Source organism: Balaenoptera musculus, chromosome 9 (genome assembly GCF_009873245.2).
Source record: "Balaenoptera musculus isolate JJ_BM4_2016_0621 chromosome 9, mBalMus1.pri.v3, whole genome shotgun sequence".
Lineage (NCBI taxonomy): Eukaryota > Metazoa > Chordata > Mammalia > Artiodactyla > Balaenopteridae > Balaenoptera > Balaenoptera musculus.
Genome location: NC_045793.1, coordinates 33,121,603 through 33,148,083, shown reverse-complemented (window position 1 = coordinate 33,148,083; position 26,481 = coordinate 33,121,603). Strand labels below are relative to the sequence as shown.

Here is a 26,481-nt window from a genome sequence, read left to right as displayed (position 1 = left end):
GCGGCCTCTCTTGTTGCGGAGCACAGGCTCCAGATGCGCAGGCTCAGTAATTGTGGCTCACGGGCCCAGTTGCTCCATGGCATGTGGGATCTTCCCAGACCAGGGCTCGAACCCGTGTCCCCTGCATTGGCAGGCAGATTCTCAACCACTGCGCCACCAGGGAAGCCCTTTGCAGGTTTCTTTTAAAGAAGGTATGTGAAATTCAACATATACTAGTGCCAACGTTCAGGTAGAAAGTCTTTTATATTAAGTTCTAAAGAATAAAATGCTTTTATTCTTAAAATAGGAGGCAATAGAAAAGAGGAGGGTTTTTTTTTTAAACTAGAAAAATTCCTTAAGTGCCTTGGATGAAACAATGTTGTAATAAATTGATACGTTTAATAGCATAGATCAATTAAGAGTAGTGTGACCTTTGGCAAGTCACATGTCATTTAATGTCTCTGGGCCAAAGTTTCTTTGTAAAATGAGGGAACAGAATAGATGATCTCTAAAATACATACTTTCAGTGTTTCTATAATCTTAAAAAAGGTTTCCTAAAAGATAATTTATCTGTATGGTTTTAATACCAATCCGAATGAATTTCTCAAACCTGATTCTATAAGTTTAATTGTAAAGAATGATCACTTTGACTGATAATAGTATTTATTGATTGCTTCTAGTGTCATGAGCATATTCTTAGAAGGTACCTCTCATTATTCTCATTTATAGATAAGGAAACTAAATTTTAGAGAAGTTCAGCTGCCTGAATTCAAGCAGCTCCTAGGAAGTCAATGATAGAGTCCAGATTCAAATGCAGGTTTACTTGACTTCAAAAATTTTTACATCTAACCAGTGTGTCATATTCCAATTTCCTAGGACCCTTTCTTTGATGTTCTAGTGCTTCTTCTGTGAATTTTGTTGACTTTATAAGAAACAAAACTATCCTTTCCCTTTGAAATATCTGGATTTTCTCTCTTTCAAATTATTGAACTGTAGCTCTCAAAGTTAAGTCAAGGACGGTTCTGGGAAGCTTCAGTTTGCTGGTACCATTTATTTGATAAAATGTGTGACACTGTTAAGCATTAAAATGGTAAAATTGTTCAAAAATAATACAGTTGTTTTATCAGCAATATTACATTCAGAGTTTGAAGAATCGCAGTGTTTCTCATTTTTCAAAAAGCTATGTTGCTCCAGTGGACATTATATTGGCTGTGGAGTGACATCACCTGTGTCATTCATAATGGTTTATATTTGTTGAAATTCACTTAGTTTCAAATAGTAATATTCCTTTATTTCCACACATTCAAAATAAAACCACAGTGCTGGTGTGAACCTGTATTGTCTCATTGTAATAACCATGATTCTTTTTTTCAGGAGTGCTTTTTTGATGATGTGGAGAACATACCAGCAGTGACTACATGGAACACATACCTTCGATATATTACTGTCCACAAGAGCTTACTTTTTGTGCTAATTTGGTGCTTAGTCATTTTTCTAGCTGAGGTAAGAATTTTCTGTTATTAAATATAAATGTGATTTAAAGTTAAATTAAGAATAGTTTGGAAGGATATCTATATATATACACACACATGTATAAATGTATATATATACATAAATATAAGTGTATATGTATATATGAAATTTTATATCATTATAATGATATGTATAGTTCTTCTATTGATATTTTATTACTTCATACATAGCATATAAAATATACTTAAGCACATATCTTCTATATGAAGAGTTTTTAATTGAGACATTCAAAACCTCAAAGTAGAATGTCTTTATATGAACTGAATTTAAACAATGAAAATTATTCTGTACTAAATATTAAATTCATTTGGCTCTAGATATTGCGTTATTAAATATGCCAGTGATGAATCACCACCTTTAAAAGACTATCTCCTCACAAAATAAAATAAATATATATTAGTGGCTTAGAAATCATTTTAAACAAGCCTTTCAGAGATTCAAATCACCCATTTGCCTACAGAATTCTTTTGTCTTCAATGCCACCATCATGGTCTCTTTACCATGCTGCTGCTGTCCTTCACATCACCAGGTTAAAATAAAAGAGGGGGGCAGTAGGTCACAAGTTCAGTTCTGCATTAAGGTAAGAGGTTTCTGAAGCTGGTTGGTGAATGAGGTTTTTCTCTAGATCAGGAGCAGCCACTTAAATGCGAAAAGAGGCTTGGCAGAGGATGTCTAGGGGTGAAGTGGCTTTGAGGCTCGATGGAGAATATTTGCCCTCCAATTGTCGAACGGGGGCAGTCGTAACTCAACACCAGTCAAGGACTTCCCATGAGGGGTTTTGGGATCAGTTTCTCTAAACCTTCTTATTTTTCAACAGAAGATGAAGATACAGATTTTTTCTGTAAAAATTTCCCATTTTTAAGTGTGGGTAGTTGGTTAAAGTAAAACAAAGAAATGAACACTACGTGGGTACAAAAAAACACATCTGTGGATTGGATTCAGCCTGTGAATGACTACTCTAGATATTTATCTCGGAGGATACTGCTGGATGTGTCCTAATATATAGCCTGAATCCAACATAAAGGCCCAGGCTGCCTTCAGGGGAGAAATGACCCAGGTGAAGTACTGCCTCTCCTGAGGGCAATTATATACATACCTGAAACCCAAACTTAAAACTACTTCATTGTCTTATTAGGCTGTTTCTAACCTCAGTTAAGAAGTCTACATAAAATATTATCACTCCTCCTTGACCAAGTAAAGTAGTGTAAAATATTAAAGGTATGTACCAAAAGTTGTACATACCACTTCACCTATAAAGTGTTGGTTTCCATTTGATCTTTGAGTTTTGATGATATCTCTTCTTTTGCTCTACTACTATTTTAAATTAATGAAACAAATGGAGGCTAAATGTGAGATGCAGTATTGCGTAGTGCCACCTCTGGACTCAGACTGATCTGGCTGTGAATTCTAATTCTGTGTTATTAACACTATGACACTGAACAAGTTAGTTAACCTCTCTGAGCCTCAGTTTCCTCACCTATAAAATGGAGGTTGTAATAGTACCAATTTCAAAGGTCATTTTTGTGGGTTAAGAGATATCATGATTATAAAGCACTTACTGTAGGGCTTGGCATATAATGAGCAATGCTAATTGCTATTCTTACTAATATCCTTAATGTCTATCATCATTATAAAGCTCAAGCTAGTTTGAGGTGGACAAGTCCATGACAGAGATATAGTGAAAATTTCAATAATTCCTTTTACAGTGTAACAAAACTATGGGGTTGAGTAACTTGAGACTCTCACATGAGATAATGAAAATTGCATTGAAATGTATTTTTAATTTACCTCATTAATCTCTGCCAATCATGCCAAATGACCAACATTAATGTGAATGAAACTCAGTCCTGTGCCACAGTTAATCTCAAACCAGCCCTTTGTCACTGTTAATGATTTGAACCTCTTCATTGAAAGATCAACATTACTTGACTGTCTTCAGTTTAGTTTTATGAGAAAAAATGGTCCTATCTGAATGTGGTGGTGATTTATGTTCACTTACAGGACCCTTGTCCCATGTAGAGCTGTAGAGCTGAACTTACGTGACTTTCAACACAGTGTATAGTTAATTAATTAGAGACTGAGCATTGAGCCACTGAACATGTGTACAATATTATTAGCTCACTTACTCAAGAAGACAGTGGTCCTTTGTCTTTAGGCTAGAAACCAAACTACAACAGAGGATGTAAATGTTGTATAACTTCCCATTATTAGTTGAGCTCTCACAATTATAGCAAAAACTTTTCTTTTTAATGGACAAAAAAAAACAGTAATGTCATTTTTTCTAGGCAAGAAATAATATAAAAAATTATGAGCCTTTTTTGGCCCAATATCCTGAAGGCATTGCCAATTGCCTGGTTCTCAAAATTTTGAATAACAAAAACTTGGTGATAGTAGAAAAACAGTAATTGTTTTCATCATGTGCACAGTTATGCAGCTAAACAAATCATTCAGATGTTCACAATTCTGTCACATCTTTGAATCAAAATTTCCGTAATTTTACTTTTAGACTAAGCTCCTTTCTTAATACCAATGTGCCTCTTCTCATTACCATTGAAATATCTCATATGTGCTTTGCATCATGGTACAAGTGCTAATCCAGGAAGATAGTTTAGGTCTTTTAAACTTTATTTAGAGCCTCATACTCAACATGATCAGAGAACCCAAAGAAAAGTTAAGATACATTTCTTCCTTTGTGGAAGTGATGTACCCATTTTTAGTTTTCATAGGGGCCATACTTCAATCTAGATTTTATAATTTTATAGAGTACGTTCAATAAACTTCCCTTTTAGAGTATGAAAGTAATAACTTTTTTTATTTCTTCAAAGTGCTAAACTGAAAAAATTAGTTTGGTCTACTCAGTTTGTTACCAATTATCATTAGAGTGTCATTTTGATAAAGGAGTCAGTCTACCTTATATTTTTGTACTGTTTTCTTTACCATAGAACAATATCTTCTGTTAAGTTCTTAGATATTAGCACCAGGGATATAGGCTTTTAAATTTCTATTATGTTGGTCTCTCTAGTGCTCTAACTTGGCAGTACAGCATTGACTAGATAGAGAAGAAACACAAATTATACAGTAGGAAGCAGTTTCCTCCTTCCTTTTACAACAACCAGAGGGTATTATTGTTGCCTGGAGTATCTAAAGATCCAGTTTAGTCCTTTTATTCCTGAGAGTTTTAAGAAAAGTGTCAGAGAATTGCTATATACTATTCCCTTATGATTTCCCTTCTGTTTGCTAATGAGGAATCACTAGGTGGCTTTACATTATTAGTATACGCAATATATGCTCCCATAATACCTTAATGATAGTTATACCTTTATTGATAGTAGTACTTTTCAGGCAGCATTACTTAGCAAGTGTCTATGTTTTAGGGCGTGATTTAACCTGCAAAGCATTGAAATCTACGATTAAGTCATAACAAGGTGTCACTTTACTATTACTGCCTGTCATTCATTCAGCCACTTACTCATTCAACACGTATTTTTTTAGTTCTTTCAGTGTGTCAGGCATAATTCTATATGCTGTGTATACCATGAAGAACAGAATGTACAGATAGAATACACTAATGTACTTATGTTAACAGAACATTCATAATGCTGTGCTCCTTTGGTGAAAACTCAAAATGCCAATACTATTTTAATGGTAGTCATTTACACACAGATCTCCTTGTGTGACTTGGGAAGAGCTCTGAATTCTGCATTTGTACAGAACTTATAGAATGAATTGGTTCCGGTTCTTTATCTTTATCCTACATAACATATCATGATATGTTATGCTTTTTAAAATGTTTTCTATGTGATTAGTATATAATTTCTCTCTGTTGACATTGGTATTTTTTATTTTTTTAAAAAAACATTTATTTATTATTTATTTGGTTGCACTGGGTCTTAGTTGTGGCAGGCGAACTCTTAGATGTGGCATGCATGTGGGATCTAGTTCCCTGACCAGGGATTGAACCCAGGCCCCCCGCATTGGGAGTGCAGAGTCCCAACCACCGTGCCACCAGGGAAGTCCCTGTATTTTTTATTTAAGTATACTCTTATTTATCCCTTCCTTTATTTATTAAGTACAGATTTACCAAATGCCTACTGTTTACCGGGTGTTGTTTTAGACACTAAGGCTACAATAGGAAAGAGGACAGAGGATAAATACATTTTGATGGAAATAATCACAGAGTGTAATAAGTGCCAGAAGGAAATAAACAGTGAACTAATATAAAGCTGGGCAAAGGAGGGTAGACAGGGAAGGCTTCCTGACGAAATGACATTTAATTGACACCCAAAAGATAAGAAGGACTCAGACATGCAGAAACTGGGGAAATGCAGAGGTCTTGGAAAAGTTTGGTAAATTATGGAAACTGAGAGGAGGCCAGCACAATTGGAACAGTGGGAGAGAGAAGTGAGTGGCGTGTCATGTGGTGACATTGGAAAAGTAGGCCAGAAACAGGTTTGCAGAACCATTGGCTGAAGTAAAGAATTTGGGTTTTATTTTAAATGCAACAGGAAGCCTTTGAAAGGCTTCATTCAGGGTATGATATGACTTTTTTATGCTTTAAAAAAGATCACTCTGTCTGCTATATGGAAAATGGATTGGATGGGGACACGAAGGGAGGCCGGAACATCTGTTATGACAGGAAGGGATTGCTGTTATTAACTAGGCTCAGCATCCAGAGTGTTTAGAACCTTTAAGTCATATTTAAAGGCCTCTGAAGATATTCCACAGTGAAGTATTTAAGAGTGTCTTTTTTGTAGTTCATTAAAGTTCTTCATGATAGAATATTGGACCGTTATACCTCATTTGGTTGTATTCACGTTTTTGAACCTTTTCTATACCTGGTCTTGGCAGTTTTCTTCTCTTTTCATGCCTATTTTCTTTCGTTGTGAGTATCAAACTTGTACCTAGCCAGGTTATGTCATGGTAGGTTTCCTCCTAAGTCTTGAATATATTCTTGCTCTAGTTCTCCATCACGTCTTATTTTCGAAATCATACTGTTGGTGTTTTACTATGTAGATGATCAACCTTCATCTATCACGTCTCCAAAGATGTTTACTAGTTCATTTAGCAAATAAGTCTTTCAGAAAGAGGCACTTAATTTCTCTTTCCGTATGTATATGCTGTATATTCTATCCCCGACATGCCATTATTTTTAAATCATAGAGACAAATTATCTATATAATTTAAATTGTGACCTAGCTTCTAAATACTGGCTACTTCTTTTTCATTTGGGGTCATTTGCAAAGTTCGTGAATCATCATGTTGACTGTTCGTGGATCTATCCTTAGAGAACACCATCATCAGACTCCTGATACCTAGCATGGGTATATAATAAATACTCTGGCTACACCCCTATCTAACTAACAGTTTTAGTCTATTCATGTGCTGTCCGGTACAGTAGCCACCCACCAGCCATGTATGACCATATAAATTAAATGAAATTATTTAAAATGAAACACAATGTAAAATTCAGTTCCTCAGTCACCCACACTGGTCACATTTCAAGTGATCAAGTGCCATGTGTATTAAGTGGCAATGATACTGAACAGTGCAGATATTGAACATTTCTATTTTTGTAGAAATTTCTCTTGGACAGTGCTGATCTAGACGGGACCATTTTCTATGTGATATGGAATGATGTTTAAAACCCTGAAAGAGCTGAAAATAATGACCTTTTTGCTTTTCCTCGAATCTTTCAGGACTGTCACTCTATCACAAACTGTATGAACTTTATAACCTCAGACATTTTGGAAATTAAATGTTAGAACTTGCTTGCTTAATTGTTTCTATATGCCCCAGACATTTTCATTAAAATCATTATGTCAAGTCCTTGGAAATGTTTTTGTTCCAGTCAATAAAAGTAGTTTGGGTTGGTGGTTCCACAAGTGGTCTCTTCCGCAAGTGGTCTCTATTCACAAGAGCCAAGAAATAACTTTATATTACACTGATTAGATCAGTGTCTTTGAACAACTGCTTTGGTTATTGTAAATATTATAAAATATTTATTTCTGGGATTTACTCACATTCAGAGAAGGTTAGAATGCCAACATTATTGACACTTCTTTCACTGGAACAAAGAGGGACTATAATAACCAAAGAGTCACTCAGAAATATACCCTTATCTAGGTTCTTGAGTAATTTGATTAGTCTTAGGAAATCGGAAAACATTTGCACTGGAACAAAGACTTTTGAAATAGCTAGATTATTGCTGTGTTTCTTGTCATTTTGAATTCACTTGAATTTCAAGGAAACAAAGGTGGGTTTTTTTTTTTATTAATATGGTTCATATAGGCTATGTGTATAATGAAAAAAAGTAGGAAAGTGAGAATGATGCTATTAGATTTTTCATTATTATACTCCTATCTGATATGCAAATTTACCTAAAATTATATACTATTTAAAGTATAGAACTTCATAATGTAATTTCTTAATTAATGTTAATTATTCTCCATAATTTTTATATGGTACTGTTAAATACTTAAGATAAATTGATTATGAAATAAGAGATAGATTTCTTATACCAAGCGTATTTGTTTCTCCCCTATTTATTTTTATTCTGTGTTCATTTTCAAATTATTTTACTTACAATTTCTCCTTTTTTTTCTATTTGATTCTTTGTTAAAGTTATCGGGCTAATTGTATAATTTGTCTTATAATTGTGTAAATATTTCTGGTGTTATAATTGTGTTGGTATCATCACAAGATGGTTTTCCCACAGCATTTAGGAGACTGGAATGCCAAATTGAAATAGAGCAGAGTACAGATCATTTAAATAACACAGAAACTAAAAAGAAAAATCATGGTTGTTAAACATTTTTTTATTTTGGTTTAGTTATGGTATAGAACATTTGTTCTTCAACCAAAAGTTTCCACCTTGAGAAAGCCCAAATAGTGCCAATAGTGTATGTTTTAACCTGAATGCACCTTATCTTTATTCAAAAACCATGAATTTATTTATTTATTTATTTATTTTGAATTTTATTTTATTTATTTATTTTTTATACAGCAGGTTCTTATTAGTTATCTGTTTTATACATATTAGTGTATATCTGTCAATCCCAATCTCCCAGTCCATCCCACTACCACCCCCCCCAAAAAACCATGAATTTTTACACTTTTGAGATTTTAACTGGTTTTCATAAATATATATCTCATCTTTTCCAGTAATTAATTGGTCTTGTAGTTATGTCCCTCATAATCATTGTATGACAAATGAAATTATTTATAGCCACCAACCAGATAAATTATCTGCCAGCAGGCTGAGAGTAATCTCTTCATAAGAAACAAACTTAATTATTTAAAATGTTTAACTGCAATATTAGCTCTGCTGTGAGGTTCTATGAACAGTTCCTGTTGAATGAAGGAGAGAAATGGAAAAGTATTTTATTCAGTGAAATTTGAATTCCATTAACTTAACATGTTCTCACCTCAAATAGTGGTTCTTAGAACAATTATTGCAGCTGCTGGACCCAGGAAAGTAAAGCAAAGGAAAATGAAATTGTATATATTTCAATGTTAGTCATGGTGGAATTAGAAGTGGGTGTGGGAAAAATAGGAGAAGATGCTGGGAAAAAAATCAAGTGTGTATTGTTCCATTCCAGGTGGCTGTTTCTTTGGCTGTGTTGTGGCTGCTTCCAAAGTGAGTATTCCATGTCCTATTGTGGATTGTATTTTGTTTCTATTGATTATTTGGGTCTTATTAATTATTGTAATATCCACTCTGCTTCATTTCCCCACAGTACTGTAGTGGAAAATTGAGTTCTTTTGTTTAAAATTGTGAGCATGTGCAGTTCCTGCAGCTCTTTACCAATTTTTAAAGGATTTAGTTGTGCTTAGTTTCCATACAATGCAATAACAATATTTAAAACAACCTTGCACACTTAGTATTTTCTCTGAGTATTTGAAATTTTATCTATTTCAATGGTTAAAAACTTAATCTACTTTCTTGCAATAGTAAGTCCTTCAGGTTAAAGGCATAAGCTCTGCTAATGAAATATGTTGTGTTTCTTTAGACTCAAATTCAGCATCATTTACATGTATTGGAAATTCAATGGGAAAGTTTGGTTGCCTGATAACAATTTCCTTTTGCTTTACAGACCATCTCCTCAAGACAAAGGGAATAGTACAGCAAATAACAGTTATACAGTGATCATCACCAGCACCAGCTCGTATTATGTTTTCTACATTTATGTGGGAGTAGCTGACACTTTGCTTGCTCTGGGACTCTTCAGAGGTTTACCACTGGTGCATACTCTAATCACAGCGTCAAAAATACTACACCACAAAATGTTACAGTCTGTTCTTCAAGCCCCTATGTCAACCCTCAACACGTTGAAAGCAGGTACTTGACTAAGTGTACAAAATGAAGCTGCTGCTCCTCCACAAACAGGGCCTGTGAGTTGGTTGGTTTTCTAGTAGTAGCACTGGCTTTTGCATGCAGGCATCTACCCTTTGTTGAGCTTCCTTATGACTGGCATGTACCTGTCTCAGGTATTATAGGCTCTCAGATACCATCACTCCTCATATTTCTGTATCAGTTAATTAGAGTAGCTCAGTTTGTTAGGACATGATGCTGATGGGACTGTAGCAGCAGAAGCAGGCCCTTCTGAATCAGCTGTCCTTCTCTATTCAGATATTTGATCTAGCCCCCTTCTAGGCATCTTGCTGCCAATGTATATTGTTGTTTAAAAGAGAAGATTTGAAGTGATCAAAACAATTCTAAGATTCTTTTACTAATAAAGTGTTTTGATGAGGTAGAGTAATCTAGTTTCATGTAACTGTTCAAAGATGATCCCATAAATTCATTCAGGGTTGTTTTAAATGGGTTGGGCGGATCCCAAATGTATTTTAAAAGTATTTTTGACACTATCATAGAGGTTAATAAAAGAGTACAAGCTGTCCGTTATAAGATGAGTAAGGTCTGAAGATCTAATGTATAACGTGGTGACTATAATTGATAACACTGTCCTGTATAATTGAAATTTGCTAAGAGAATAAAACTTAAATGTTCTCTCACACACGCACAAAGGTAACTATGAAAGGGGGTGAATGTGTTAATGAACTCAGTGAGAGGAATCCTTTCACAATGTATACATATATTAAATCATCACGTTGTATACTTTAAATATCTTACAATTTTTTTGTCAATTACACCTCAACAAAAATAAGGCCACAGAAAGTAAGAGTAGTGAAATAAAGGGACCAAAGATTTTAAAAACTAAGGACAATAAGGTACTTTGAAAGTAATCAATTTTATTGATTCCCCTTTAGACAAATTCACATTTAAAGAATCTGAGGTTAATAAGGAATCTCCCAAGTTTTATTCTTACAGAAATCTGTTGAGCACTTACTTTCTATGGCACTAAGCCAGGGACTGGTATGAAAGGATGAATAAGGCACAGTTCTTGCCCTGGAAGAATCCAGACAAGGGAGAGGAGGTAGACACAGGAACATTTGATTATAAAGGAAAGAATAAATTCCAAGACCGAGATTTTTAGAGTGATTTGTATCTAAAAATCTCAAGATAAGAATTATCCATCATTTTTTTCTGGGTAAAACATTTCAGTGTTAGTATTCAAGAAGATCTTCCTTATATTTATTCTTTTAAGTCCTTGTGTATCACTAAAGCCTTGCCTCATTTGGATACACTCATCACCACGCTTCTGTTTTAGAGCTAAGAAATTTTAGACCTAAAAGAGAATGCCCAATTACCTTGATCCAATGATTTCATTTTTTTAAATGGGAAAACTGAGATCCAGAGAAGGTAGGGGATTTGCCCAGGATTCTAGCAGTGAGAAATGGGCAATGAGAATTAATGAAAGGATCATGGGAATTGTTTGAGGTCTGGCTTGTCCTCATGAGAGTGATGATCATGGGCAAGTTACTCTTCTGAGACTTTGCATCCGCATCTGTAAAATAGAGAAAGGAATAATTATCTCAGAGGATCATTGTGAGAATGAAAAAAAGTCATCATCTACTAGCCTGTTACATAGCCAACATGAAATAAATGCCAGTTCCCCACTGTTGTTCACTTCCCATTGTTTCCCATTTGAAATATACTAAGCACTAGAATGATATATATATATATATTTTTTTACCAAAGCAACTTTCATTTTCTACACAGAATAAATACCATACGCTACTTTTTTTTTCAATTTTTGATTCATTTATGAAAAGATATACAAATATATTTAATTAAATATGCTAAATAAAATATCATTAGTAAGGGCAAGGAGATAGTGACAAACAAAAAAATAAGCATTGAATTCTTCCTACATAAGGCTTTTTGCCGAGGGCTCAGAGTGATACAAAATAAATGTGGCATGGTCCAATGACCTCTAGAAATTTACAATATAGAAAAAAGAGGTAAGACATGTATACAAGGGACTGTACAACATGGATATAATTATTACAACACAGAAGTGCTGTAAAGATGTATTAAAGGTATTAAATGTGTCCAGAGGAAGAAGGGATTAATTTGAGGTGGTGCAAAAATTGACACTTCCTTGCAGGAAAGGCATTTGAGTTGGGCCAGGAAGGAGACATAGATTTTAACATGTAGACATGAGAGGAAAGGGTTTTCAGGCAGAGGAGCTACGTGGAAAAGGCAAGGAGGTAGGAGAGTATAAGGTGTATTTAAACAATAAGCCAGTTTGAAACAATGTTTGAGAAGAGGAAGCTTGTACCTAGGGTAGTTTAAGGCCAAATCATGGAAGATATTAAATATTAAACTAAGAATTTTAGACTTTATCCTGCAATAAATGGCAGGGGGTAAATGATAAGATTCAATATCACTTTGTACAGTATTGTGTTGTATTTTATCTAATTATAGGTTTAACTCACCCCTAGACAATGTATTCCTCAAGGGCAAGGAGCAAGGCTTATTCACCTCTGTTATCTCAGTGCCTAGCATTGTGCCTGACACCTAGTAGACACTCCATGTGTAACTTTTCTTCATTGAAGGAAAAAATGATCAGACATACAAATGTGAGTCTGTTAATTTAGAAGACAGACTGAAGCTTAGATTGCCAGTGAAGAGGGTAGAAAAGGAGGACAGGGCAAAGGAGGTCCACATGGTGGGCAGGAAGGGGTTGAGAGCAGCCACGGGTTCTGCTGAGGTATGTTTTAGAAAGGTGTGGAAGTTGAAGGATAGGGAGGCTCTATATTACAAAATACGATATAAGGGAATGATGAGAGCATATCCAGAAAATTATTACTAAACTCAGGCTTGTAAATGGGAGACTTTAGTAGTAGGATGGGTGCCTATTCCTGACATAATTTGTGATAGGGCTCTATTAAAGACCTTGGTTTTTGCCTGAATCTTATAGCAATCTGTATTTTATAAAAGTTTAAAAGTAGTAGACAATAACTTGAACACAGAGTTATTTAGAATCTTTGTACAAGTTACTTAGAATCCTTGTACTAAAGTTGTCTACGTCATTATATATATATATATGTACATATATATGATTATGTACTCATTTGTATTTGAGTTCTGAATGCTTCTGCTGTGATCCAAATTTATCAAATTCATCAAATATTGATACATATTTTTAAGATTACTAGTTTTTGAAGAATTTTTCTTCACATTATAGGTGGGATTCTCAATAGATTCTCCAAAGATACAGCAGTTTTGGATGATCTTCTGCCTCTTACCATATTTGACTTCATTCAGGTTTGTAAAAATAAGTACTATTAAGTGACTTTGCTTTGTTGCACTTTTTAAAACTAATTAGAAAATGTAGTAAATTAGTTCTTGCTTACTTTTCATTCGATTAAGAGTTGAAGCCTGTATATTGTATAAATCTTTTCAATATTAAAAAAAATCTTCAAGGGGCTTCCCTGGTGGCGCATTGGTTGAGAATCTGCCTGCTAATTCAGGGGACACGGGTTCGAGCCCTGGTCTTGGAAGATCCCACATGCCGCGGAGCGACTAAGCCCGTGAGCCACAATTACTGAGCCTGCGCGTCTGGAGCCTGTGCTCCGCAACAAGAGAGGCCGCGATAGTGACAGGCCCGCGCACCGCGATGAAGAGTGGCCCCCACTCGCCGCAACTAGAGAAAGCCCTCGCACAGAAACGAAGACCCAACACAGCCAAAAATAAATAAATAAATAAACTTAAAGACAAAAAAAAAAAAAAAAAAAAATCTTCAAAATAGTCATAAATTTAGTAAATTCAGTAGTAAGTCAGAACTGTTTACCTGACCAAAACCTAAGGCAATTCCTCATTTAGATATAATAGCTGTCTACTTGGGAGTGATTTAAGATGCATGGCAGACCGTTTTCCCCCAAATCACTGTCCGTGAAGTGTGACATTTTTGACATTGGCATCACTATTTGATAGAAGTCACCTACCTCCAGAGGGTCCATATTAAAATGAAGATCAGTCAGTTTCCTGGTGGACTACAGTTTCAACCAGTCTCATCCATGAACACTTTGGCAAAGATTAGCTAGTTAGCAATCTCACAGTAAGGACCATAATGCAGGGACAGAAGTACAGGTAAGTTTTCAAGCAGGTGAGAGAGGAAGGAAAAATTCAGGACTAGTCAGGACTATCCCTGGGTGACAGATCTGAAGACACCTGCAGGGCAGCCTGACTCTGAGCATGTGTCCTTAGGGTGGGGTGATTGATGGTGAAAGTGGAGAAGGGAAGAAGGGGTTGGAGATGAAGGTGACCTAGGGGATACCGCATCAAGACTTCCTAAGTGACAGAACTTGAGTGTTGTGAGTTAATAACTTTGGCTGTTGAATGAGGTTTGAAAACAGCTTACTGTCTGGCTTAGGTTGAGCTTCAGAGAGTAAATGACGCAGTCTCAAATAACCTCCTTGGAGAGACACTTGGAACAGGATGCTGCGCATCTCAGGATGAGTTGTTCGTCACCCCCGCCACTGAGAACCTATGAAATAAAATAAAATAAGGGCTATCACATTTGTGTGTATACACAACTGACATTGGCAGGTGCACAAAAACCAGATTGCCAGTTTGCCTCATCTGCAATGATTGGCACAGTCAAACACATTAACTGTTCCAGGTGAACTTTAGTATTTTGAGTTTCCTTCAGTTACTCTGTTTAGGGATATAACTTAGCAGCCGCTGCTGGAATTCTTTAACCGATGCTTTGAGTTTATGCATGTGAAGGAATGTTTCCCATGTCTTTCTTTAATTTCTGGACATTTCTTCCTTGTTCTAGGATTGTAAATGACTGGTCTCAACTGTAGTATTATTAAATCAGGTACAAACTGGAACATGGACATCTTGACATGATTGCAAAAGAATTCGCAAATGTTAGCCCTTGATAATTTTTTTTAAAAAAACTTTTGTAGTCTGCTGAGTATTTTCTGAATCAGTGTAAGGCTCACTTCAGAAATCCTTTGGGAGAGTGCAGTTTTGAACACTTATTTTATGAATTAACACTTCTTGACACACGTGATTGTTCTCATCCTTTCTCTTATGGCAATTTCAGTAGTTTCTGCTCAACTTCTAATGTTGTTGCAGCTCACTAGTTGTTTCATAAGTGATTGGGCAGGGCTTTTTTATTTTGATTTCCCTATTTTATTTACAAGGAGGTCTCACATTAAGGAAGCATGATACATGACAATCAAATACAGTAAAAATCCGATTAATTTTGATTTTATTAAAAAATGCATCAGAGGGGTCCTTTAAATTGTGAAACCCTTTGGTTATACTTAGGTTCAGATTAGTTAAATTTCTTTTTAGTCACATTTCAGAAACAGATTTTTTCACAGAATGAGGCACACCTGTAAATTTCCTTTTTTTAAAAAAATGTTATTTCTATTAACTCTAGTTCTTAACATTTGATAATATTCTGGGCAATTTACTTTCTGGATTGGAACATTGTATAGAGAAAATGAAAGATCCAGATTCTATTCTGCAGATACCACTATTTATTTTACCTTGAGCTAGATACTTTATCTCTAAGAGTCTCAGGTTTCTCAAATGAGGAAGATAAGTCTGATGATGGTCACTTTCAATATTAAACTCGTATGCTTCAGATTGGCATACTGGAAGTGGACCATACATGACAAATTTGAACTTGAAGCCACACAGAAAAAAAACTATCCTGGTGTCCTACTTACCTCTATGCTTCAGTGACTGATTTTTTTCACGAAACAGAAGCCTCCGTGTTTTAAAATATGCAAATCTTCTCTTGTCAGCCTCAAAACCTTTAGGTTTTTTTGATTCTTTCTGTCTTACCCTAATATATGAATACAGAGTGAGTCCCGCCACTTTGATCTTTACTATGTCTTTTACATCTTTTTTCCTCCCTTATTCATTCTATTAATCCCATTAATCCCTGGCTTAAAAATTCTCAAGGACTAACTATCAATTATGAATTAAATTCCAGATCTGGTGTTCATTGCCTGGTTTTAAATAGGTATTTATTATCTATTTATTGATCAATCAATTAATTAATTAACCTTCTAAATGATTTCAAAGTGATCCTTCATTCTTATCATCTGGTGCCTTGCAGGTTTTATAGTCTGTTGATTTTTTTCCCCTAGAATTTTAGGATTTGGGTAGGGATGAACGGGAATTAGAATCTGTACTCACATTTCCATCTTGTATTGAAGTCCCTCTATTTATTTATTTTGTTGTCCTCTCACTAATATACCTGGTCTGAAATGACTTGTTTCTTATTCACTGTGAATTAAAAACTAGGACAGAATTTAAAGTTTCTTTGTATAATTAGAATATCAAACATATTAAACCAGTGCCTTTAGTTTTGCACAAGTGCTAAATTATTAGCTTCTGACCTCAATGCCTAAGGATGGCTCCTTATAAAGCAAATAGAGTTATTTTCCTCAAAGCTTAGATTTACTGTTCACTTCTTAGTTTGGGCTGTATTCTGGATAATTTTAATCGCTGGAAATCTACCTTGTGAATATTTCACCATTTCCAGTTTTACCCACCTTCTCCATTCTTCTCAAACCCTATGTGATATCTTGGTAGGGTTGGCTGCACAACTCTTCCTGTTCTATTGTAACATAGTTACATTGTCATTCCTAAGAATCTCCACCATATCAGCAATAATTAAGTTAGAAAGAGAAAAACAAATACCGTATGCTAACACATATATATGGAACCTAAAAAAAAAAAAAAAATGGTCATGAAGAACCTAGGGGCAAGACAGGAATAAAGACACAGACCTACTAGAGAATGGACTTGAGGATACGGGGAGGGGGAAGGGTAAGCTGGGACAAAGTGAGACAGTGGCATGGACATATATACACTACCAAACGTAAAATAGATAGCTAGTGGGAAGCAGCCGCATAGCACAGGGAGATCAGCTCGGTGCTTTGTGACCACCTAGAGGGGTGGGATAGGGAGGGTGGGAAGGAGAGAGATGCAAGAGGGAAGAGATATGGGGACATATGTATATGTATAACTGATTCATTTTGCTATAAAGCAGAAACTAACACACCATTGTAAAGCAATTATACTCCAATAAAGATGTTAAAAAAACAAGAAAACAAAAACAGAAAAAAAAAAAAAAAAGAAAAAACAATGATCACTTTCCCCACCCATTGTTATAATCCAACAGCTGCAGATTGGAATTACATGGTAAAAATAGCACAAGACAAATGAACACAGTACTGTTTACAACTGTCAACAGCAAACAAAAAAAAAAACCCTGATTCTAATGGAATAGCTGAACGTTTCCATGTTGCCAATGCAATAGCATTTGTCTTTCAGACATACTGGTATTTAATATAGTGGCCCATTTAAATTCAATTGTATTTCCTAGTAAATAATGCTTGGAAGTTAATTTTTCTCTTTTTTTCAAAAGATCCTATTTCTGAGAAATAAATACCCTCAGTTAAAAAACTGAGTCATGGGCTTCCCAGGTGGCGCAGTGGTTGAGAATCTGCCTGCCAATGCAGGGGACATGGGTTCGAGCCCTGGTCTGGGAAGATCCCACATGCCGCGGAGCGGCTAGGCCCATGAGCCACAACTACTGAGCCTGCGCATCTGGAGCCTGTGCTCCGCAGCCAGAGAGGCCACGGTAGTGAGAGGCCCGCGCACCGCGATGAAGAGTGGCCCCCACTTGCCGCAACTAGAGAAAGCCCTCGCACAGCAACGAAGACCCAACACAGCAAAAATAAATTAAAAAAAAAAAAAAAAAAAACTGAGTCATTTGCCATTGATGAAGTCTTGTCATGTAGTAACTAGGGCGTTTGAGGCTTTCTCATTGCACTGGTGGAACTTGTAGGGCAAGAACAGAATAGAGAAGACTTTCTTTAGATTATTGAGTCATCATATGTACTTAGTCCAGTGTTTGGCACTGTATTTATCTGAGTATTTGTTGAACGAGAATGAGTGAAGGGCTTATTGTAGAATTTGATGATGGACACCTTAGAGGCATTTTCCCTAGAAAAGTATCATTGAGATATGATCATCCGAAGCTTTAGATGAACATAACAACCCATTCAAAGAAGATTTATGCAGATCTTAGTTACACGCTTATTCATGTTTTCATCTACCAAAATGTTCTGTATTTCTGTATTGGTTTTAAAGTACATGTGTCACCCATGGCAGTTGGTAGACAACTGGCTCAGTGATTATCAGATAGATGTTATGATAGGTTTATTTTTCAACCCTTGTTGTGACAGTTACTTTATTTATACTTTATTCACATGGGGTATTGTGGAACAAATGTTAGCAGATTTTTTTTTAATATGTATGGATTTAGTGTCCTTTGGAAATATAGAATTTAAGCCTTGAACTTGATCTGAAGAACACCAATATGGTTAACTTATTTCTGAGACTGCCCACAAGGATCCAGTTTTGGGGGTGGATAATGTGAAGATATGTCTCTAATGAATGGGCTTGACTGAAACACAAAATTCATTTGACAGTATATGAGAGAAAAGTGGTCTAATTTCAAATTAAATCAGCCATACCCCCAAAATCTTCTTTTTGCTTTTTTTTGAGCCTCTAGGTCATCTTCGATTGTTTTAAGGAACAGGAACAAAAACAGGAAGGGGAGTGAAATTTATTAAGTATACTTTTTTTTTTTCAATCTTAAATGTTAATCAACTAGGTTTGGAGAAATTAAGTAGCTTGCCTAGATGACCAAGTCTACCAGATTTTTCTGACTCAGAAGGCTCCAAGGTGAATGCCCAATTTTCAGAAATTGTCTGAACAAAATAAATCCTAAAATTTCACATTCATACTAAAATTATTTTAAAATAGGAAGTTTCTTTTAAAAGAAGCCCAGGCTAGAAAAAAATTATGTTCATTTAAAATTTATTTATCATACAGCACTTTAAAGTGTATAGGAAGTGAGTATACACTAAGATGCAAGAATACCGTGTTTTCTAAACTGCAAAATATTATTATGAGCAACCTAAACAATTTTTGGAATTTTGATAGAACTTATGAAAAATGTACTTTGAGGTGGCTGCCTTCCCAGTAGGAAGAATGGAACAGAGTGTGAAGACCCTATTTAGAAAGATGTTGCTAACATACCTTGTCCACTTTGCAACATGGAACTGTTTACTTACCAGTGTATTTTCTTTGATCCCACAGTTGTTATTAATTGTGATTGGGGCTGTGGCGGTAGTCTCAGTTTTACTACCCTACATCTTCCTAGCTACAGTGCCAGTGATAGTGGCTTTTATTCTGTTGAGAGCCTACTTCCTCTGCACCTCACAGCAACTCAAACAGCTGGAATCTGAAGGTATGATGCAGCCTGTGCAACGCTCACCTGGGAAAATATCACAAGAGCTATTCGTGGATATTTATCTGTGATTTATGTACCTTTCCAAAATTTTTTTCCCATTTTTAATCTCTGGCATTATATGACAATGACTTTTAAAAACATCTATTTCAACTGTGATCCAGGCCGTCTCTGTACATTCTTATCATATATAACTCTCTTGGGTCTCATACATTTGTTATTCATTAGATCTTAAGTATTATTATTGAGAATTTGACCTTTGTCTTCTTTCAGATTTAAAATATAATGTTAAACCACAAACTATCCCCCCCCCAAAGAAAGTATAAGTAGGAAAAGGAAACAGTAAATTATAAAGCACACATAGATTGTTTTTATTAATGAATGACCATGTGACTTCGTTTTGATTTTAAAACAAGTATATAGAGTCTTAGGAGGCTTGATGTATATGATATCCATTCATAATCATATAAACTAAAATCTGAAAACATAGTGCTACTATTACTAAATGTTTGTCTGTGTTCCCAAATGATACTGGACAAAATTCTTCCCTCTGGCTTGTTTTCAGACACCTTTCCTTTCTCTCCTGGGGGGTCTGCCTTTTTGTGTGCCCCCAAACACTGCTTGGAGCTCTTTGGGAAGCACATTGTTCAGTAACAGCCTTTGTTTGGGTGCATTTTCAGGGGATATATTTCCAGTGTGTTTCTGCATTGAAGGTTATTTGCTAAATTAAGTCACATAAACTTTCTTAATTGAGGCCTTGAATAAATTGCCTCAAAAGAAAAATATTTTCTCTGATTAATTTAGGATTAGTCAGATAAACAATGCCCAGTGGTAGCCAAGGAATATGAATAAATAATGGCAGTGATTTTATAATAAGTTCCCGTCCATGGTAACGAAGTAAAAAAGAGGGTAACTCATTAAAAAAATAACAGATTGCATCTATTCAAAGTACGGCACCAGAATGAAAAGCCTTTTTAACCAATGACATTTGTTGTTTGGTTATTCTTTAAGCCACTCTTTTTAAAGTAAGAATTTGCATTATGTGTTTACATGACTTGCATTGTTTTCTATGGAATATTTCACAGGCAGAAGTCCAATTTTCACTCATCTTGTTACGAGCTTAAAGGGACTATGGACACTTCGTGCCTTTGGACGGCAGCCTTACTTTGAAACTTTGTTCCACAAAGCTCTGAATTTACATACTGCCAACTGGTTCTTGTATCTGTCAGCACTGCGCTGGTTCCAAATGAGAGTAGAAATGATTTTTGTCCTCTTCTTCATTGCTGTTACCTTCATTTCCATTTTAACAACAGGTACTGTGAACTCCTTAACTATTTAGCTAAGCATTTAATTTAAAGCTTTGCCAACCAATAAAATGCTACATTCTTATAGGTTAAAAATTTTAGATATCTTTAAATCAATTTTTTGAGAGTTTATTGATCAAAAAATTTGTTTATTGTTGAATGAATGATTTCTTTGAATTAGAGATGTATGCAGTTGAAAAACTGAGATACAAGGAGTGTCAGATAACAAATCTGTGATTCAAAGAAAAAAACCATCTCATGACTCTCATTTTGATAAAGGATCTTGGCTTCAAAAGTAATAGATCTCTTTATTAAAGAACTCTCTGAATAGGGGAAAAGAAACATCCAAATTTATATACAGATACACACAAAATCCCCCTCCCTGGTAAGTTTTGTTCTTTTAACCACCAGTTGGTGCAATTTGTCATCCTAATGTGAACTTTGCATGGTGAAAAACTGCCATAGAAGTGAAGTAACTTAGGTGAAAGTGCCATATTTTTCAAATACAAATGTTCTGAGTTTTAGGATCTTTGGGTGAAAAACGTAAAATATTTCATCGTAAGTAAAATGAAAACCTATATAGACAAGTGAGCTCTTCTAATTAAAAAAGGTGAATTACTGAGCTATAAGAAAGGTTGAAATATATAGACAAGTGAGCTCTTCTAATTAATAAAGGTGAATTATTGAGCTATAAGAAAGGTTGAAATATCTTATATATGTGACTGTGGACAGAGATTCAGAGTGACTGCCAAATCTGAGGGGACGTTTGGTTCTAAGATTAGAATCCGGATCAAACAAAATGAAGCGCGTGTTGGAGAATTATAGGAGGACCTCGTGGAGCACAGGGCGGTAGGCACACGGAGCCTCCAGGGAAGATGGGACAGGCGTGGAGAGTCAGACTCAGAGCTTCCCGTCTCTGGAGACCGGATGCCGGCCGTGCCCATTCCTTCCTCTGGCTACTTCATTCATTTCTCTTTCTCTGAAGACTGGTTTCCCTGATGTCCCAGAGCTGTGCTACAGTGACCTTATATGGCCTCTCCATTCAGGCCCTTTGAATGAACAGCTGACTTCCCTCTGTCCAGTTACCAAGTATGGGCAAGAACTGAAAACAGGCTCATTTTGGCTGAAGGGTCCACCTCCTGTCCACATAGGTGCCGCGAGACTAGTGGATTCCCCGCCTTCACTGTTCTCTCAGCCTAGGGCGATGGGAAATGACTCTATGAAAGGAATATAAGGCGCCAGGCAAATGAACTAAATCCTTAGCAGTACAGTAATTTGGGGCAACTTTAAAACAAAATAAAATTTCTTTTGTGGTTCAGGATTTTTAAAAAATTTTGCCTTTAATTAAGTTATTTGAAATGGGATCCAAGAGGGCTGAGTGAACAAGGATTTGTTAACAGTGAATTCAAACCAGTATATCATGTGCTATAACATAATGGTTAAGGATCTGATTGAGTCCCGATTTACCAGGCATGATAGTCAAAGCATTTCGCAATCAGCATAGCTCAGGACCTATCCATTCAATCAGATGCCCACCCAGAGTGAATGTTAGCCACACAGCTAATAACAACCCTGCCTCTGCTGGTCTTCAGCTGTGGTAACTTGTACACTTTAATTAACTTCTCTAAAGCCCTCATTTTCCTCATGTGTAAATAAACATAATAATAGTACCTATCCCATAAGTTTGTGGTGAGTATTAAATGTGATAATTTGTACAAAACACTTAGTGTAGTGCCTGGTCCATAGTAAGCACCTGAAAATCTTATATTACTTATTATTGTTATTATTTTAAAAACTTTATCTTACTCTTCAGAATGAGTAATATATTGGGGCCCTGGATAAATCTCACCTATTTAGAATAAATGATTTAGTATTAAAAGCACATACCTGCTGTCTATGGTTTGTCTTCTGTTAGAGGAATTGTAGAAGCAAAAATTTCAATTCATAATAATGGGATGAATTATTTCTCCCAATTTTAGAACCCTATGGCAGTTTTATCATGCATTACAGATGCAAGGACTGACTCTCAATTGAGACTTGATAACCTAAATTTATAATAATTTAAGAACATTCTTATTAGAAAAATTTTAGGGCCATGAATAGAGAGTATTTATGAACTTTAATTAGTGGTCCCCTCTAGCCCTTAAAAACTATTTACTCTAATTAGACTTTTAAGTATTGTTCTTCCTGGGTGAATGAGTCAATTTTATTTTAACATAAAGAGCAGTCTTCTCTTTTTCCAAATGGCACACCCATGAGTTCTGACTTCCCCATGAACCTCGAAGTTCTTTCTTCCCAACAGCATCTGATTGGCAGAGAAAGTCCGCCTCACAAAGGCATGAAGCACATCTAAACATCTTCCGGACGCTGCTCACACACATATCTCTCCTACTTTTGACTTCTTTGTAGAGGAGCTTATTCAGACAGACACAGGACTTTTTTCCCATTGTCCATTGTAGTCTTTGAAGGTATTATTACTTACAGAGTGATATTAGAAGGGATAAAAGTGATATTTACCCAACACCAACATCCCCTTCAATATCTGAAGCATTTAAAAAAGGGCAACTCTTTCCTAATAGTCAATCACTCTTTGATTTAAAATGTTGGTTGAATACTTATTATATACAGGGCATATTATTACTAGTGATACATGCTGTGGGGATCTGAGACGAAAAATGGTTAAAACTGGCACAGAATCAAAATGTAACTTTAATATGTGCCCTCTTCTAGGAATACATAAAGTGGTTCACAGAAGAGAGAAATAGCATAAAGTTTGTTTATATCTTTTTTCCACCTATAGGTGAAGGAGAGGGAAAAGCTGGGATTATTCTAACTTTAGCCATGAATATCATGAGTACACTACAGTGGGCCGTAAACTCTAGCATAGATGTGGATAGCTTGGTAAGTATTATTTTTTTTATATTTTATGAAAAAAAATTCAGATGAACCAAAAAGTATAGGTAGTAACATAAGGGATGACTATATACCCAGACCCAGCTTAAGAAATAAAACACTGCGGATAAATTGAAGGTCACTATCTATCTCTCATTAAACCCATAACTCTTCTTTCCTCCACATAAATAGCCACAATCAAGATCTGGTGCTACGGTGAACATTCTTGCAGTCTTCTTGCCCAGGATTTTTCTAGGATAGCCATCCAGGAGTGGTATTGGTAGGCCATAGAATTCACCCACGTTCAACTTTACTAGATGGTGCCAAATTATTCTAAGATCTGTTGTACCAGTTTAACCTCCCATCAAGAGAGTATACGAATTCTCAGAGGTCCATAGCTATGACATGCAACACTTGATATTGTTGGACTTTGGTTTAATTGAAGTATAGTTGATTTACAACATTGTGTTAGTTTCAAGTGTACAGCGAAGTGATTCAGTTATATATATATTTTTCAGATTATTTTCCATTATAGGTTATTACAAGATATTGAATATAGTTCCCTGTGGATACAGTAAATCCTTGTTGCTTATCTATTTTATATATAGTAGTTTGTATCTGCTAATCCTATACTCCTAATTTATCCCTCCGCCCCTCCCTTTCCCCTTTGGTAACCATAAGTTTGTTTTCTATGTCTGTGAGTCTGTTTCTGTTTTGTATGTAGATTCATTTGTATTACTTTTTAGATTCCACATATAAGTGATAATGTATAGCATCTGTATTTCTCTGACTTACTCACTTAGTATGATATTCTCTAGGTCCATCCATGTTGCTGCAAATGGCATTATTTCATTCTTTTTTATGGCTGAGTAGTATTCCATTGTATATATGTACCACATCTTCTTTATCCATTCATCTGTCGATGGACACTTAGGTTGCTTCCATTTCTTGGCTATTGTAAACAGTGCTGCTGTGAACATTGGGGTACATGTATCTTTTTGAATTAGTTTTTAACTTTTCCAGACGTATGCCCAGGAATGGGATTGCTGGATCAAATGGTAGCTCTATTTTTAATTTTTTTAAGGAACCTCCCCATACTGTTTTCCATAGTGGCTGCACAAATTTACATTCCCACCAGTAGTGTAAGAGGGTTCTCTTTTCTCCACAATCTCTCCAGCATTTATTATTTGTAGACTTTCTGATGATAGCCATTCTTGTCAGACTTTTTAATTTTGGAAATCTGATGGGTGTGAAGTGAATGCTGAGGAGATAGGGCAGCTTAATACATATTTATTGGCCATTTGAGATTCCTTGTCTGTTAATTGCTTGTTCATTTCGATTGCTCATTTTTCAAGTAGATTGGTTTTTTTCTTAATTCATTTGTTGGAGCTTATGAATTCTGAATCAGTTGTCACTTGTATACATTTCAAACATGGTCCTCCAGTCAGTGACTTGGCTTATAGTATCTTTTGATGGAAAGAAACTTTTAAGTTTAATGAAGTTAAATTTTTCAATATTTTCCTTTATGTTTTGTGCTTTTGGTATCTTTTTAAGAAATCCTCCCCTATCTTGGGTTTTCAAATTTATCAGCATTACATTTTTCGTAATATTTTTCATATTTAAAATTTCCACAGTCTTTTTTTTTTTTTTTTTTTTTGGTGGTAGCTCCTTTCTCATTCTTAAGTGTTTATCATTGCCTTCTCTTTTTGCTTGGTCAATATTGTCACATATTTATGTAATTTATTAGTGTGTACAAAGACCATATTTTGGTTTTGTGATTTATCTTGTTTTGGTTCCTTGGAGTACAGAGCCTGCAGTAATGTATGTGAGGTAACACTGTGTCCAGGGCACAAATCCCATGGCAGCAAGAGTGAGAGATAAATGGAATCAAGGCATCTTTCCTCTTTTCATTTAAAAAACAAATGCATAATTTTCATCAGATGGTATAGTTGGTCTGGATAGCTTCATCATCAACTTCTATTAGTCTAGTTGGAGTACTGTATTCAAAATCAGACATCCAGTACTGTATTTGTGGACGGTCTAGAAACCCATGTTGGGAATGACTATATAACACTTGTTATTACCCTTTTGGCTTAGGTTCTTTTTCTTATTCTCTGAGACAGTTGGCATGTTCTCAAAATGCACACATTCGTTCAGCTGTGAAATTTGTATAATCAGTTCCTGTCAGAACAAGTATCGTTATAAAAAATACTTCTATAGGGAAAAACCAAACCTTTTCATTCCCTCTTCTTGTCTATGTGACTTAATATTTTATTTAACCAAAGCATTGTAGTAATTCATTGAAATGTAATTTAACCTTAACCTGATTTATAGCAGGGTTTTTTTCTTTTCCTTCAACATCATTTTTTTTGTGAGTCTGACCAGCTCTTTTTAGTGACGCCATTCATCTCCTCACTTAGCTCTTATGCCTTTGGGGTTGAGTCTTGTAAATGTACTTTAAAATGTTTCTGTTGGAAGATAGCAGGAAGATAGTAAGTAAATATTGTGCTGGCATCTATTTAATTCTTTGTTCAAACTTTCTACAACTTTGACTTTACGATTAAAATCCTCATGCACTTCGCTTCGTTTTCTTTATCTGAAAGCATCTCTTTAGCTCGTATATGCACAATTCCTTTCTCTTTGTCACATTAATTTGCTTGGTTTATGTAACAGCCTCTACAGCCTCTCTTTGTTTGGTGTCTGTTTTGCATGTCTAATCTCCATTAAAACTTCTTTCAGGCATTTTTATTTCTCTAGTTTTTCACATGGTCATCCTGGGCTTTGTGACCTGTGCTTTGACATTGTTTCACCTCCTGGCATAAAAGGATCTTTGCAAAAAACTATTATGTTCTAATACAGTCTATGGAAAGTATCAATATTTGCATTTCATCATATTTTTTAAAGTCATTTTCTTTTCTTTGAATATCAAAGTGATCATGTTAGTTTTCATTTCCCTGCCAAACAGCACAACTGGTCTTTCCTGGGCCTTTATCTAGTTATTAATTCCCATCTTGCTGCTTCCACCCCTGCAACTGCTAAAGTTGTCCAGTAATCTGTTGGTTTTCACCTAGCAT

At 35.5% G+C, this 26,481-nt stretch overlaps 1 protein-coding gene across 3 annotated transcripts in view; it reads left to right on the top strand.

Annotated features, from left to right (window-relative positions):
- The window catches only part of CFTR (CF transmembrane conductance regulator), a 195,072-nt gene that overhangs the window by 117,543 nt on the left and 51,048 nt on the right, over positions 1-26,481 (top strand). For 2 of the 3 annotated variants that reach the window (XM_036864463.1, XM_036864462.1), the window contains 7 exons: positions 1,354-1,482; positions 9,111-9,148; positions 9,606-9,850; positions 13,104-13,183; positions 19,061-19,211; positions 20,297-20,524; positions 23,316-23,416. In XM_036864463.1, the coding sequence (XP_036720358.1) occupies positions 1,354-1,482; positions 9,111-9,148; positions 9,606-9,850; positions 13,104-13,183; positions 19,061-19,211; positions 20,297-20,524; positions 23,316-23,416 (972 nt within the window). The remainder of the gene's footprint in view (positions 1-1,353; positions 1,483-9,110; positions 9,149-9,605; positions 9,851-13,103; positions 13,184-19,060; positions 19,212-20,296; positions 20,525-23,315; positions 23,417-26,481) is intronic. The other variant, XM_036864464.1, reaches the window with a different exon arrangement.